Below are 14,718 nucleotides of genomic sequence, written 5' to 3' on the forward strand. Positions count from 1 at the left end.
GGGGAGGGTGTGGAAGACATTAACACCAGGCAATATATATGCTATTTAGTGTTCATATTATTATTTTCGTTTCCTGAAAATGACTTACCCTGACATGCTGCAGATACACAGAGAGATCCCGAATGAAGCTTTTGATTAGCCGTTCCTGCATTCTGAAGTTTTTCTCAGTCTCCTCAAATGCTTCATCCTTGATCTATGAGACCATGCAAACTCTTGTTAGGGATATGAAAATCTTGACTTGGATTCATTACTGCTGATACAATGTTATTTGCTACCAAAACTACTTTCAGTAATACTGAGTACAATGGAGCAAGGTATACTAAATATGGTAAGTAAAAAGTCCGTCTGCACGTTGTGTATGTCCCTGTATTAATGTAGCTTTGTCTGTTATTTTCTTATAATATGCCTACATGCCACATTACTGTACAGTAGAACGGTTTATAAAATCAAACATATAGATTACATACAAATATGGACCAATATAAAAGGTAAAAAGGGCCTTAGTTAATAGAGCCTACATACTTAAAATACACATCTCAGTTATAATTACAGGAGCTTGTTTATAATATTAATTATTCCTAAAAGAATAACAAAATGGATAGGTAATAAACAGTTGGGTCATTTATAAACACTCAGCAAATTTGCCCGTGGGCAGTAACCCATGGTAACCAATCAAATTTGTTCATAATTCATCATTCTACCTGCATCTGGCTGTAAAAAGCCCAGCAACTTTTCAATTGGTCTTAATTATTTATCTTTATAGGTTTTGAATTATTTGCCTTCTTCTTCAAAGCATTCCAATGACCCTAGCAGGCAAAAATATATTGCTATAGTTTTATTGTTCTTGTTACTTTTTATAACTTATATTTCTATTTGGGGCTCTCTGCTATTCATATTCCAGTTTCTTATTCAAACCTCTGCCTGGTTGATAAAGTAATTTGGAACCTAGCAACCAGATAGCTGTTGAAACTCCAAACTGGAGAGCTGCTGAACAAAAATTGAAATAATAAAAAAATGAAGACCAATTGCAAACTGTCTCAGACTATAACTTTCTACATTATATTAAAAGTTAACTCGAAGGTGAACAACCCCGTTAAGTACTAACAACTAGGGATGCACTGAATCCCGGATGCGGTTTGGGATTCGGGCTGAATCCAGGCTTTTTTTGAAGAATTCCGTTTCAACCGAATCCACAGTCCCGGCCAAACCGAATTCAAATCCTGATTAGCTAATTAGCATCTGGAAAGCGTTAAATGGTCAGGGGGGATTTTAACCCCTTCCAATACTAATTCGGATTCGGTTCGGGATTCGGCAGAATCACTCAAGGTGGGTTCCGGGGTTCGACCGAACCTAAAAAAGTGGGTTCGGTGCATCCCTACTAACAACCATGCAACACTTTAAACTACAACCCTGAGACCTGGAGAGCAAAACTGGAAAATATAAAAAAAATTACAAAAAACAGCAAATTGCGTTAGAATGCCACTGCCTACGAAGACTAATTTTAAGGTGACCTCTCCATCTAAGACACATTATAAAAGTCAAAGAACATGACACAATAGTACAATATAAAATAGTACCTGCGGTGCAAATCCTGTGAGTTGTTTGATATGACTGCTGACCCGATTGGACTTCTTAATGATTGAGTGAATATTAAGCTTGGAGATTTTGTCAATCAAACTATTCTCATCACCTTTGCGGTATTTTAGAACTAAAAGGGAAAAAAACCAACACAACTCATGAGCATACACACAGTAACAAAGAATCAGTTATATCCGAGTGATACACCCAGGGGGTTCCTCACACTACTCACCCAAGTCCTTCCTGCGCTTGTACTCATTGATATTGCCATTGATATCCTTCACTGACTGCACTGCTTCTCTCAAAGGGGCTTTGTCAGGGTGGGAATCAGGGGTTGCGCCAAGAAGCTCCATGAGGAGCAGAGGGTAACGCATAATCCTCTGCACTGGTTTGATGAGGAAGGATCCCAGGTTAATGTAGTTTGTTCGGCCCCTGAGGAGTGAAGCACAGGGGATTGGCTATCAGTTCCCTTTCCACTGGCATTATGCTGAAGCTTTGGAACATTTCAATATACAACATTTGGCATCTGTGCAAAGTAACTAGGATGTCTACTATGTTATCCAGAAGGTTCAATATAAAACATATAACATTTATTATACTGTGTAAGCTAATCAAATCAACTGACTGTTGCTTTTGATCTGGCAAAACTAATCATTCTTTAATCTCGTAAAAAAGTAACTAATAGGCCAGCTAGATCTTTCAATGTGTTTCTTTCTATTCTGCAATTGTTATTTTTGGTCAATTTATAGGTTAGTGAAATACTATCAATAAGCAATATTTGTCTTCCATTAATTTGCCCACAGACACACACTGGGTGCCCAAAACACGGGTGCTACTGCATTGCTTCCTTCTGTGCTAAACTTCATAACCTTTACTTAGCTGGCAACACTTGTGGTAAGAAACAAATTGTGGTGCTGTACTGGGATCTACGTATCAAAACTCTGATAGGCAAACCACGTGGCAGCTTCCGGTCAAATATATATATATTATATATATACAAAAATCACAGAAAGAATTCACTGTGCACACACAAAGCACAAGTGCCTTCATACGTACTTTCTGGTCTATTTAAGAGAAAATAAATAGAAGACAAACGTGATCTATAAAGAGAACATAATGTCAAACATGACTTGAATTTCAGCATCGGCTAAATACTGTAGCATAGGGACAAAGGATGCACAGTTTGACACTTGACCTTCAAAATAAATCATGAAAAAAACTCAAACCACAATAGAATTCAAAAAATACTCACCATTCTTGGTAAAGATTCCTGAAACAAGAACAAGGAGAGAAAGAGTTAGAAAGGCAGGGGAATATTTTTACTGTAGAACACAGACTCATATTTAAACTTGATTAACAAGCAATGCACAGGGCTAACTGGGGGTAAGAGCTGCTGTATGTTGTAGCAATATGGATGTTTGCTTCCATAATGTTCCCTCACAGAGCCCAAAACAGAACTTCCCCCTTGATCAACATTTACCCGTAAATGAATTATCGTAGCGCAAGCTATTCTGCATGGGCTATAATGTCCATGCATTCATTTGCTCACACTGGAAACTCTCTACATCAGTGCTGTCCAACTTCTGTGGTGCCGAGGGCCGGAATTTCTCTAGCATACATGGTGGAGGGCCGCTAATGGAAGACAGTTTTGACCACTCCCCTTTTTAAACCACACCCACTTCAAACCACACCCATTTTATCACAATGGTGGTAGTGCAGCAAAAACCCAAATGCTTAGTCCTCACTGCACGGATATCAACCATTATTCATATATGAAAGAATTATATTATGTCATAAGACACACCCTTAAATCCATATGCCCTCCTCACCTGTGGATAGCACAGCAACCCCCACCACATAATTACACACCTTAGGGGCCATTTATTGGCTATTTCCAACTACTAACAAACTCCCAGTACAAACCCCTGCCAGGTTAACCTCCCCCACAGGCAGCACAGGGCAGGCAGAGTATGGCACACACAGGCAGCATAGGGCAAGCAGAGTATGGCACACACAGGCAGCATAGGGCAGGCAGAGTATGGCACACACAGGCAGCACTCTGCCTGCCCTATGCTGCCTGTAAGTGCTATATTCTGCCTGCCCTATGCTGCCTGTGTGTGCCATACTCTGCCTGCCCTACCATACCTGTGTGTGCCATACTCTACCTGCCCTATGCTGCCTGTGTGTGCCATACTCTGCCTGCCCTACCATGCCTGTGTGTGCCATACTCTACCTGCCCTACCTGTGTGTGCCATACCCTCCCTGCCCTATGCTGCCTATGTGTGCCATACACACAGGCAGCATAGCCCATACAATGTCTGAGGTGTGAACAGGAGAACAATGTGGGTGATTACAGCCTGAGGTGTGAACACTGCAGGGGGTGAACAATGCAGAGATTAAAAGGTGTGAACAACACAGGGGATTACATTTTTAAACAATACAGGGGGAGAACCATGCAGGGGGGTCAGTTAATCTCAGTACTGATACCATTTAAAGCTTATACAAAGCATCTAAGCCATCAAAGCAGCCAGGCAGGTGGGGGGCCACACAGAGGGGGGTCGCGGGCCGCCAGTTGGACAGCACTGCTCTACATCACTACTCTTATTGCCTGATGTGACTACTGACACCATTAATGTTAACCCTTTACATGTCAGTTGAGCCCCATTGTAATACAAAGCTGTTCCACACAATAGTGAAGTGCTCAACCACAAATTCTTTAGCATCAGGTACAAAGCAGTGTATTAACCCAACCTGCCACATGTTTAATACATAAACCCCCATATGTAATAAAAGGCACTAGGTTTGCCAAGGAGAATTAACCTGTAGCAACCAATAACATGTTTGCTTTTAAACAGATGACCAGTAAATTCTTCCAGTTGATTGGATGCTAGGGGTTATTGCTCCTGGGCAAACTTAGTGCCTTTTATTACATAATCCCTATAGAGTAGACATATAAAGTAGACAAAATTTCGGGCCTTACTGGCTTAATGGGCTCAAAATGTTGCCTTCCTACTTTATATTTGAGCCAATAATAATTTGAAGCAGGTGACCAAGTTTTCCAGTGTGCGGCAGTTTCCTGGCCTTAATACAAAGCTGTGACCTGCTTGGCAGAGAAACCTACTTGACAGTCTCCATGCATTCCAACAAGTTCTTCTGGAATTTCTCATCTTTGTCATAAGCTTCCAGCAGTGCAATAGTCTCTTCATGATTCTGGCAATACTCTTTGTAGACGTTCTCTAGGTCGGAGGCATGGTCAAGGAAAACTGTCCCTATGAATTGATGATAAAGGAACATTAGACCGATCAAGCAACAGCACAAATAGATCTCTTGCATAACAAAACACACTGCACTGCTTTAGGGAGAAGGAAAGGCTAAGTCACTTGGGGGTGCCAAAATGTTAGGCACCCCCAAGTGACTTTAATCGCTTACCTTGTACCCCGGGCTGGTGCCCCTGTTAGGAGAGAACAGCACCAGCCCGGGGTACCTGTAGCGATGCGCTTCCTTCTTCCGCGTTGGCGCGCGTGCACATGCGCATTAGAGTGAAAAGCCAAACTTTAACAAGAAAGTCGGCATTTCACTATAATGCGCATGTCCCAGCCCAGGGATTTCACCACAGAAGAAACACGGAAGAAGGAAGTGCTCGCTACAGGTACCCTGGGCTGGTGCGATTTTCTCATAACAGGGGCACCAGCCCAGCGCACAAGGTAGGCGATTAAAGTCACTTGGGGGTGCCTAACATTTTGGCACCCCCAAGTGACATAGCCTTTCCTTCTCCTTTAAGTGTTGGAATTAGGGATACACTGATTCCGAGCCTGTTTTTTTGTATTTGGCTGTACCCAAGTGCCAGCTTAAACCAAACTCTAATCTTGATTATCATGAGACTTTAGACCAAAACTTGTCTATTTTTGTTTTTATACTTTAGCTAATTTCCATATGCAAATTAGAGTTTGGATTTAGTTTGCAATTTGGCCAAAATTCTTACCACAAACGTGCTTTTATGAGAATTATTATAGGGCCAGCAAAGTCTATTTATGTCACATACAAGAGAAGGGCTCATGAGAAGTACATACCAACAGAGTCAGAACTTCCAAGAGCTGTTAGGAATTTCTTAGAAATGTCAATCACACTTTGGATGTTTCCAAAGAGAACATCAAAATCCACACTGGCCATCTGTAGAAAGAAGAATAAAAACCAAACTAATATTAAAAGAATAGAACTTCATGTTTTACTGCTTTACCAAGCCCTGGTAAAATGAACTGGTGGCTCCCTTGTGGCAGAACAACAGGTGTATTGTACAATGTTATGGTTTGCCAATAGCTGCAAGTCTACTAGTTAAGCAGAAATGCTATTAATTTACAGTGTTGTTCTTCCATATATTTTAGTTGTAGAATATTATCATGTGCACATAGACTTCCCTATTCCCTCTATTTAAAGGGAGTTGAAGAGAGCACAGATATTCTATATGTAAACACAAAATATTGCTAAAATGCAACCCCTGGCAATGATTTTATGATTTCCAGAATGTCGAGGGTTAATAAACCAGGTTAGAAATTGGGAAAAGTGCAGACACCTTTAGAACAAATCTGAAGAAACGGATTTGGCACAGCAGAGAATGACTTGCAGATAAGCATGCTCTATCCTTCGACAAGTACCAGACATGTCAGCAGTCCCAGATGCTGGCAGAGAGCATCAAATACAAGTTTTGACTTGATTTAGAGGTGGAAGTTGCTTGAGATTTTTGTACTCTGTGTACATATATATATACACAAATATATGAACAATGTATAAGTAAAGCGGGCATTACAAATACTGATAAAAGTTGATCAGTTGAATACTGTATGGGGTTGGCCTGTGGATATAATCAGTTGGCGTATAGCCAGCTTTAGTTATACCCAGGTGCAGACGGATTTTGGCACTTAATGCGCCAGTATGCACTTGGAACCAAAATCCACTGTGTGTGCCTGGACCTGGGCAGACACAATGGCTCTGGGTGCAGACACAGAAGAACGCTGATTCTGGCATACGGGCAGATTCTCGGCCACTGGTGGCATAAGGGAAAATGCATGCGACATAAATCCAGCATGTCAGCCTGATACAGTGAGGCCCCTTTATAAACAATGGGCATATCTGCACCAAGACAGTAACTCATATGAACCACTGGGTACATTGTTCCTAATAATGTGCCCCAAAAAGTAAAATGAGATAATGGATATCCATCCAGTACTTTTCATATTGCTTTTCTGGTGCTAAAATTTTTAAGGATGTGGTTCCCTTTTCTGGGCGATAGTTGCTAACGGTTATTATAAGCACCATGGTTTCCACTATGGAAGTCATTGCAGAAAATAAAAGACGTGCCAGATTCTGTTCTTCTGTATGCCCAAACACCAGCCGTCTTCTTCTCAAGTTTTGGATAAAGTGTATTCATGATCTGATCCCAAGTGCTATACACAGATAGATCCATCATGCTTTTATTCTCAGTGTAGCTGTACATGGGAAACACTGTGTATGGGACAATCTTCTGCCTCGGTAATAATAAATATCTCACCTGCTTTGCCTGTAAGGGTCCCATGATGTGCTCCACACATGTCTCCAGGTCCCTCAGGTAATCTTGCTCCGTCTGTAACAGCTCCTCAATCACCTTGGATCTCTTCTCCAGCATTCTCTGTTCTGAGTTCTCTGTGGTAGATCCAGTGGATAGAGTCTGTTCTGCACCTTCTGGCTGAGACGAAAGCAAGGTCATGTCTAGAAGAAAACACAGATCTATGGTTACACTTATGCCTTCAGCAAGATAAAAACCCAAATAAAATCCACTTCATTAACAACATTTTCTAAATCTACACATTATGGAATCTTTTATCCTGTCATAAGCCCGGTAACAAACTAATGTTCAAACATTGTATGCTCTCCAAAACTTCTAGAAAGGTGGACAACCCCACCAGAGAACACTGCAGGTGGCCACTGAGGGATAAAACTAAATAGTGGTTGTAGAATCCTGAGTTGTGTGTAAATGGACACAAATGTTGTGAGTACTGATGCCAGGTACTTGAATCCAAACATGCTCCTGGCACATCACTAAGCACCATTGCATCAGTTGATGATGTGCAAGCGTGGCTATTGTTTTAGAAAACCATGTTGCAACTGCCACTCTTAGCAAGATGTGTCAATAGGGGCGCTAAAAGAACCACACACTACTTTTAATGCTGCCTGCTGTATATGACACAATCCTTCTCTGACAATTTCTACAACAATTTTTTGCCAGGCCAATTAGCAAATACATGCATCCAAAATTATTATATGAGACAGCCCATCATTTGAATACACTATAGACATACAGGTAGGTGCAGTAGTTTATTGAGACCATTTCATTAAAGGCAGCAATATTCTTGCAGGTCTTGCTTCCCCTGCTCCTCCCCAGCACCATAACCAAGTCTGGACTGGGATTTAAAAATAGCCCCTGGCATTTCAATTTCACAGAGGCCCAAACAGCTCTCCACCAGCCCACTACTAAATAATGCCCTTTGGCACAAATTGCCAGTTCAGATGTGAGCAGAACCTTAGAATTCATGTATTTAGCACCTCACTAGAGCTAAGTATATCCAGCAGAGTCATCCTAACCTATTCACTCATCTGACCCTATCCTAGAAACAAAAATGGTATTCTAAGAAAAAAAAAAAATAACATATACACTGTAAATCCAAGTGCTATAGAGAGGCAGTGCAGGCAAACAGCTAATACATGCCAGTACAATGATGGGATACCAAAAAGAACAGGAAAAATATATGGTATTATATGGTTTAGCAATACCAGGCAACAAGGGTATCAGGGGATTAGAGGGAAATAAGCAACAGGCAAGGGCAACTAGTAGTAAAACACGGATGGTAAATGGGGGTGGCATAGAATACTGTAAACCATATGCTGTCCAAAACACACAAATTGAATTTAAAATAGTAATAGTGATGGCACTAATAGTACTGTAATATTTTAAGAAAGTCAGAGAGTGATTATGAATAAACTGTAAATGAAATATTCTATCCTAATAACCAACTTAAGTACATTATTACATAACCATGGGAACATGGACTAAATCATCAGAAAAACCAGGTAAGAAGCCCCATGCCTTTAGTTATGTATGTAAAAAAAAATTCAAACATGGATCAGATAGGGAAGAGGCAGGGCTGTCTGCTAAACCTTCGTCATTAATAAAGAGTGTGCTGGTTGCTCCACAACATAATAATTTCATGTTGCCTTTCCCTTTGCTTCATTGTGTCACAGAAATGAGTTTCACTTGCAACTCACTAGTCTGATCTTCTATCCCAAAGGCTTAAACAGGAACTCCACCCAAAAATTTTTGAACTGTAAAATAATCTTTAATTCTAAGAAACTTTCCAATATAGACTATTTAAAAATTGAAATATTGTCTAGAATAGAAATGTACATGTTATTGCAAGCTGCATTTTTTGAACCCTTTCTATTCTCTGGTTCTGACTCCTGCAACCATGTAGCAGAAGGCCGTTCTACTAGAGGTTTGTTTATCAGCTACATTGCTTCAGGAGTTGGAGTAAAATAGTATTAGGAATGCCATGTTCCTTACAATATCATTTTGTTGTAGCAAATACTATAATCATTATTCAAGTAACACCAAATAAGACACAAGAGACACTGCTAACAGCTGAGCAGGGGGTTTTGATTGTATGATACCTTTCTCCACTGAACTTAGTACAGGTGGCCATACATGGGCCGCTATTAGCTGTCAACGAAGCCACTAAGTATCAGCTTATCAGTCTGTGTATGGGGCTCAAATGACAGCCCAGGACGCACCACCTGGAAAAATGGGCAGAGATCTGCAACGTTGCCAAACAACCAACATGACAGTGGGAAAATGTTGAGCTGCGATACTGCTTGCCATTTCCCTGCCTGCACTGCTTACACACCCACTGAACACAGCGTGTTGCAACAGTTTCTTTGCACAGTGCAAAGACGGACGTGAAAGTGAAATGAAAGTCTAAACTTGTTAATATACAACTCAGGCAATAATAAGCCCAGAGCAAGTAAACTGAACTATGATCAACAGTGAGACCATAAAGACAGTAAATCGCAGATAGCACGGGATAAGCAAAATTTGGTAATGAATACTTTTATGGAGTTACCCATTTGGGCACACTGGCTAATTCCTAACCAATCTATGGTATTTGGTAGGGATTAACTATTGTACAGAATGGGCAGTGTGAATCTTATTTGAATGAATCACAGGATTGTGCAAACTTTATTTCCATATAAATGCAATGGCACTAGTGCAATGTATTTACTACTGAAAACAGTATCTGTTTGTCCCTTGCTATTCTCTGCACTCACTGCTCGTTCTGACTAAAACAGGGTAGCAGATTAGCAGTTTTTTTGTGAAAAAGCATGTGTGGCATTGTAAGAACTGGTGTATTGGCTGAAGGAGAGCTGGCACTTACAGAGAACTTTAAAATGAACATGAACATAGGAAAGTTGCTTGGGACATTTTGTTTTAGGCAACATTTTATTTTGGTTTACAAAACAAAAAAAAATACTTGGGTTTCAGTTTGTGTTGACTATAGATTTGATAAAAGAACTAGAGCTCTGCTTTAAATGTAGTACTATTACCGGTACTAGATCATTTGCTGTTTTTGTGTTCTGGGTGTGTTTGATCAGTACCCAACTGCACCTGAATGACATTTACACTTTTTGTGTTGGACTCAGCACCATGTGGGTCAGACAGATAAAATAACAGGCTATTGAAGGGCAATGTACCTTCACAGCAGCATATTTCTGCACTGTTTGCTAAAGCAGGTGTGGTAGCATTATTCAGGTTCTGCATTCAAGCCCGGGCTCCATGCTTCTCAATGGCTCGTGGCTGAGTAGGACTTGTTGACTCCAGGAGACAGGGACCAACTCTCAAGTTATGAAGCATTTTAGCAGTACAGAAACTTTTCAAAGCCATAAAGCTTTCTCATTTGAACAACTGACTGCTTGCTAGGGCAATATGAACCCTAGCAACCTTATAGGTGCTAAAATTCCAAACTGGAGAGTTGCTGAATAAAGGATGAATCATTCAAAAACCACAAATAAAAAAATATGAAGACCAATGGCACATTATTTCAGAATAGCAATCTCTACAACATACTCTACAAACCCCTTTAAGGTCTAGACCACATAGGTAACTTGTAACTGAACATTAGTAGCAGCATGAAGGTAGATCTGCTTTCTATGACACATGCCACACAGACTACAAACTGTAATCAAGTTACATTTTGCCCATTATAAGTGTCCCACAATACACTGCTAATTTACCATGACCCTAAAAGAGAACACACAAGACACACACCTGCAGCAGCACAGTTATTTGTTCAGTGCACTGGGTACTTTCCATAGGTGTCTAATTAAAGAGAAGTAGTGGCAAAACCCCTTTTTGCCCTACCCCTAAATCACTAGTGCCTGCAGTTTGGTTGGCATGAAAAAGACAAAGTTATTGCCCAAAGTAAAGGGATTTCAACATTATTCTTGTTTGTCGGCTGCAGATATATCATAAGAATGTGTGGGGGAAGCACTTGCCAACAATGAGTAATGATGGAAGGTGCTGAATGCTGTGTATTTTCTCCCTTTGTTGCCTGGGAAAAAAAGTCTTGAACTTGTTAAACAGAACTAATCTCCCCCAAGCACCCTGCCCCTCCCCCCCTACATTTCACAAAACCAACCTGCAGCCATGCTGCTCCCTGCTCATCATAAACTTTACATTCCCCTTTGGCAGCAAAGTGGTTAATGTGTAAGCAGTACAGTTGTTGCCATGCAGCAACAGGTGATTTAACCCTTGCAGCTGCAAAGAACTATCATTCCCAGCATCCTCAGCCAATCGACTTTGTATTTATATTGCAGAGGCCAGAATGGAACACCCCCCCACTCCCAGCTTTATTTCCTTACCATGGGTTTTACTGCAGTCGGTCACTGCTTTTTCTGCTCCTTGGAGAACTTCTCATCTGTGGGGGAATCTCACACTTCACAGCAGCTACTAGGAGAAACTATTTCTCTCTCCCATTATTAACATCTCAATAGCTGGGGACTGCACCATTAAACAATGGCACACGGAGGCCGGAGGGGCCACAAGCAAGACATGGAGTGAGGCATTTAATCTTGCAGGGAGGGGGAGGGACATGAGACAGTAATACTCACCCCTATAGCAGGGGAACTCACAGCTTAAACTCTATTCATTTACTTTTAAAATCCAAAGCTATGCATCTATATAAATTGCTAACTAGCCATGATGCAGGATGTGGATTTAATATATGGCTGGTATTAAAGGGGTGAGAAAGCAACCCTACCTCTTGTTGCCTGGAAACATTATTGCATTTACATATGATTCCTACCTAAAAACTGGCAGTGCTGAGTTTCTGAAAATGTACCTAAAAATATAAATTCCCAAACCAAACCATCTTAATTATTTAATAGCCACAGCACCTTAAGTACTAACAGAAAACCCCTGGGAGCAGCAGCCCTGTACCATGAATAGTACTAATAGAGAGAAACTGTTGGTGGTTTCTGGGGGGGATGCCACAAAGACAATACACAATGGAATTCCGTATCATCTGTTTATCCTGACAATACAATGTGGGACTGCAGAAATCCATAGCCACTGAGGCCACCGTACAAACAAGGGAGAGAACAGCACGCACACCTGGGAGCCCACCATTACAATACATTGTGACATTCACACACACAGTCCTCCACATAATCACATCATGCCTGTCAGAAACTGCTTTTGTAGGCATGTAGGTGAAACTATAGCTTTTTATTCCTGTATTTTCCACCATTTAAGCTATTTAATCAATAATGTACAGGTTTGACCTTCTGTGGAGTCCTGCATGCTTGCATTTTGTTTGCCCACAATGAAGTGTTTTTTTTTCCAAAATTCCAGTGTAGTTGTAACTTACATGAGATGCACTAATATGGATGCCAATAAGCACCCAAAATATTTATCAGAGTGGGTAGAAGGAGCATTATCACTCACTGAAAGGGGTACGTGCAATCGTAATTCAACCTTTGCATATGTGGCGCACCAATACTTGCACTCAGACCAAACCTGAAACCACCGACAGCTCATCAGCTCTCAGGGAAGGCAGTCTGCTTCTGTCTAAGGTCCTTGGATTCTGCTCAAGCTCCCTGCTAAAGGGATCTGACTTGAAAGCCATCCTAGGTCAAAGGGGTTAAAATAAGTAAGAATTCAGCCTTAATGTGTGGCCTACTATGGCCCTCTAGCAACTGTTTAGCAACCAGGCCCAGGGCTACTGTGATAGGTATTTAGGAAAGGCTGTTTGCAGTGGGGAAGGGAGCATTAACAACCTGAAACCTGAAGAGCCACCAACTTATATATGTGTTATACTGTGGCACCAACATGTAACAGGTCTGGGTTGGTGTCTTTATGATTTATAGATTTGCATGTTTAATAATTATAATAAACACCCCCCAAATACACTGCATTTATTTTAGACCCTTGTATTCAACCTAGGAACCTTCCAGCCTATATTCCAGCCTGTATATATAGAGGTAGAAGCACGAGCACACAGCGTATCAGAATATATATATAATAACAACACTGGGGATGATTTATTACAATGCTTCACACTGCTCCTGTATAATGTGAACTGGCACCTCATTTCTTCTGCACCTTGCCTGGCTAATTAGTGGCTCATTAGATACATGCCGCACACTATACTGGTATCTGTGCAGTCCTGCAGACATAATTATTTATTAGCTATTTGGTATAAAGGATTTAAATATGTCTTAGGGCCCTAAAGTACAGGCATTTAGTCATGTATTCATATGCAGTGGCTTTTTAATGTGTTCTACTGCAGGGGAATGGATTATTTAAAAGAGCCTATTCTTTGCTACTGTGCTTGTACCCTTGGGACTGCATGGAACCACCAACGGGTAAACATACAGTGTCTTATTTGCTTTTAGTGTAGTGCTCTGGGTACAGGCAACATAGTGAAGAATGGGCCTTGTTAACCCATCGATTACCACACAGTGAAACGCATTAAAAAGCCACTGCAGGGGAACACATACATTAACGCCTGTGGCAAATCTGGGTACAAAATTAAGGTCATATTAATACCACCTGTACTATAGATATGGGTCATTGCCCTGAGTGTATGCAGTTTGTCCTGCTCACCTTTCTTGCCCTTAAAAATAGGACACAAGTCAGTTGTACAAACAGTTCAACCAATAAAATGTGTGTAGATCTGTCACTTCTGTGCATTTAACCACACAGTACCAGACCAGCTCCGAATGACTCTGAATGGTACCATAAACCAAATATATTATGGAGGGCACAGCATGCAATTGTATCAAAATGCAAATGAGTGATTACAGTTTACACAAATTTGTTGGAAGTATCATCTAAAGTCACAAAGAAAATACTCTGAATTCCGGATTCTGTAGCAGAGATAAAGTTTTATGAGAAAGAATGGCTCTTTGTGCTGCTTATGATACAAGAGCTGGAATTCATTTACCAGTGTATCCTTTGTGTATGCTCTATACCAGGGGCCACACACTGTCACCTGAGAACTCAAAGACTTCCTTGTGAAATTGCTCCAGGAGGTATAATGAACAGGGAAAGCTACAGTCAGAGGTTTAATTTCTCCATAGCCACTGAACGGAAAGTTTCCATATAAGAAGCTGCCAATGCACTGCTGCCCAGAGTAGCCTAGTATATTTGAGCTATGATGAAACTGAGGAGTTGAACTGCTGTCATTAACATTCACCCCCAGGCACCTAAATGATACATCATGGAGGAAATGTGTCACCTGTAAAACACGGGCTCAGGTCCTTCAGAGGAAATATTACTTCCCACTGTGATATTTACAAGATATATGTTTAGATTGTAAGCTCTTTGGGGCAGGACCCTCTATCTCTTATAATGGCTCTTTTTGTTATGTTTTCTTGTATGTTTAAATTATTTAGTGTTTAATGCTGTGGTATATGTTGGTATTAAATTAATACACGAGGAAGAAAAACCTATAGTAATATTCAAAATTTACATAGTTTATACATTTTAGAAATGAAGGCAATAACCAGGTATAACTTAAACATTACAGATATTTACAGGGTAACCCTTTTGAAATA

The 14,718-nt window shown here is 40.7% G+C and overlaps 1 protein-coding gene across 2 annotated transcripts in view; it reads right to left on the bottom strand.

Annotated features, from left to right (window-relative positions):
- dnmbp (dynamin binding protein) overlaps positions 1-14,718 on the bottom strand; it is a 68,655-nt gene that overhangs the window by 8,989 nt on the left and 44,948 nt on the right. For both annotated transcript variants that reach the window (XM_004915871.4, XM_004915872.4), the window contains 7 exons: positions 7,124-7,320; positions 5,649-5,748; positions 4,700-4,847; positions 2,831-2,848; positions 1,811-2,010; positions 1,578-1,708; positions 89-193 (listed from right to left, as the gene is read on the bottom strand). In XM_004915871.4, coding sequence (XP_004915928.1) covers positions 89-193; positions 1,578-1,708; positions 1,811-2,010; positions 2,831-2,848; positions 4,700-4,847; positions 5,649-5,748; positions 7,124-7,320 — 899 coding nt within the window. The remainder of the gene's footprint in view (positions 1-88; positions 194-1,577; positions 1,709-1,810; positions 2,011-2,830; positions 2,849-4,699; positions 4,848-5,648; positions 5,749-7,123; positions 7,321-14,718) is intronic.

Source organism: Xenopus tropicalis, chromosome 7 (assembly GCF_000004195.4).
Source record: "Xenopus tropicalis strain Nigerian chromosome 7, UCB_Xtro_10.0, whole genome shotgun sequence".
Lineage (NCBI taxonomy): Eukaryota > Metazoa > Chordata > Amphibia > Anura > Pipidae > Xenopus > Xenopus tropicalis.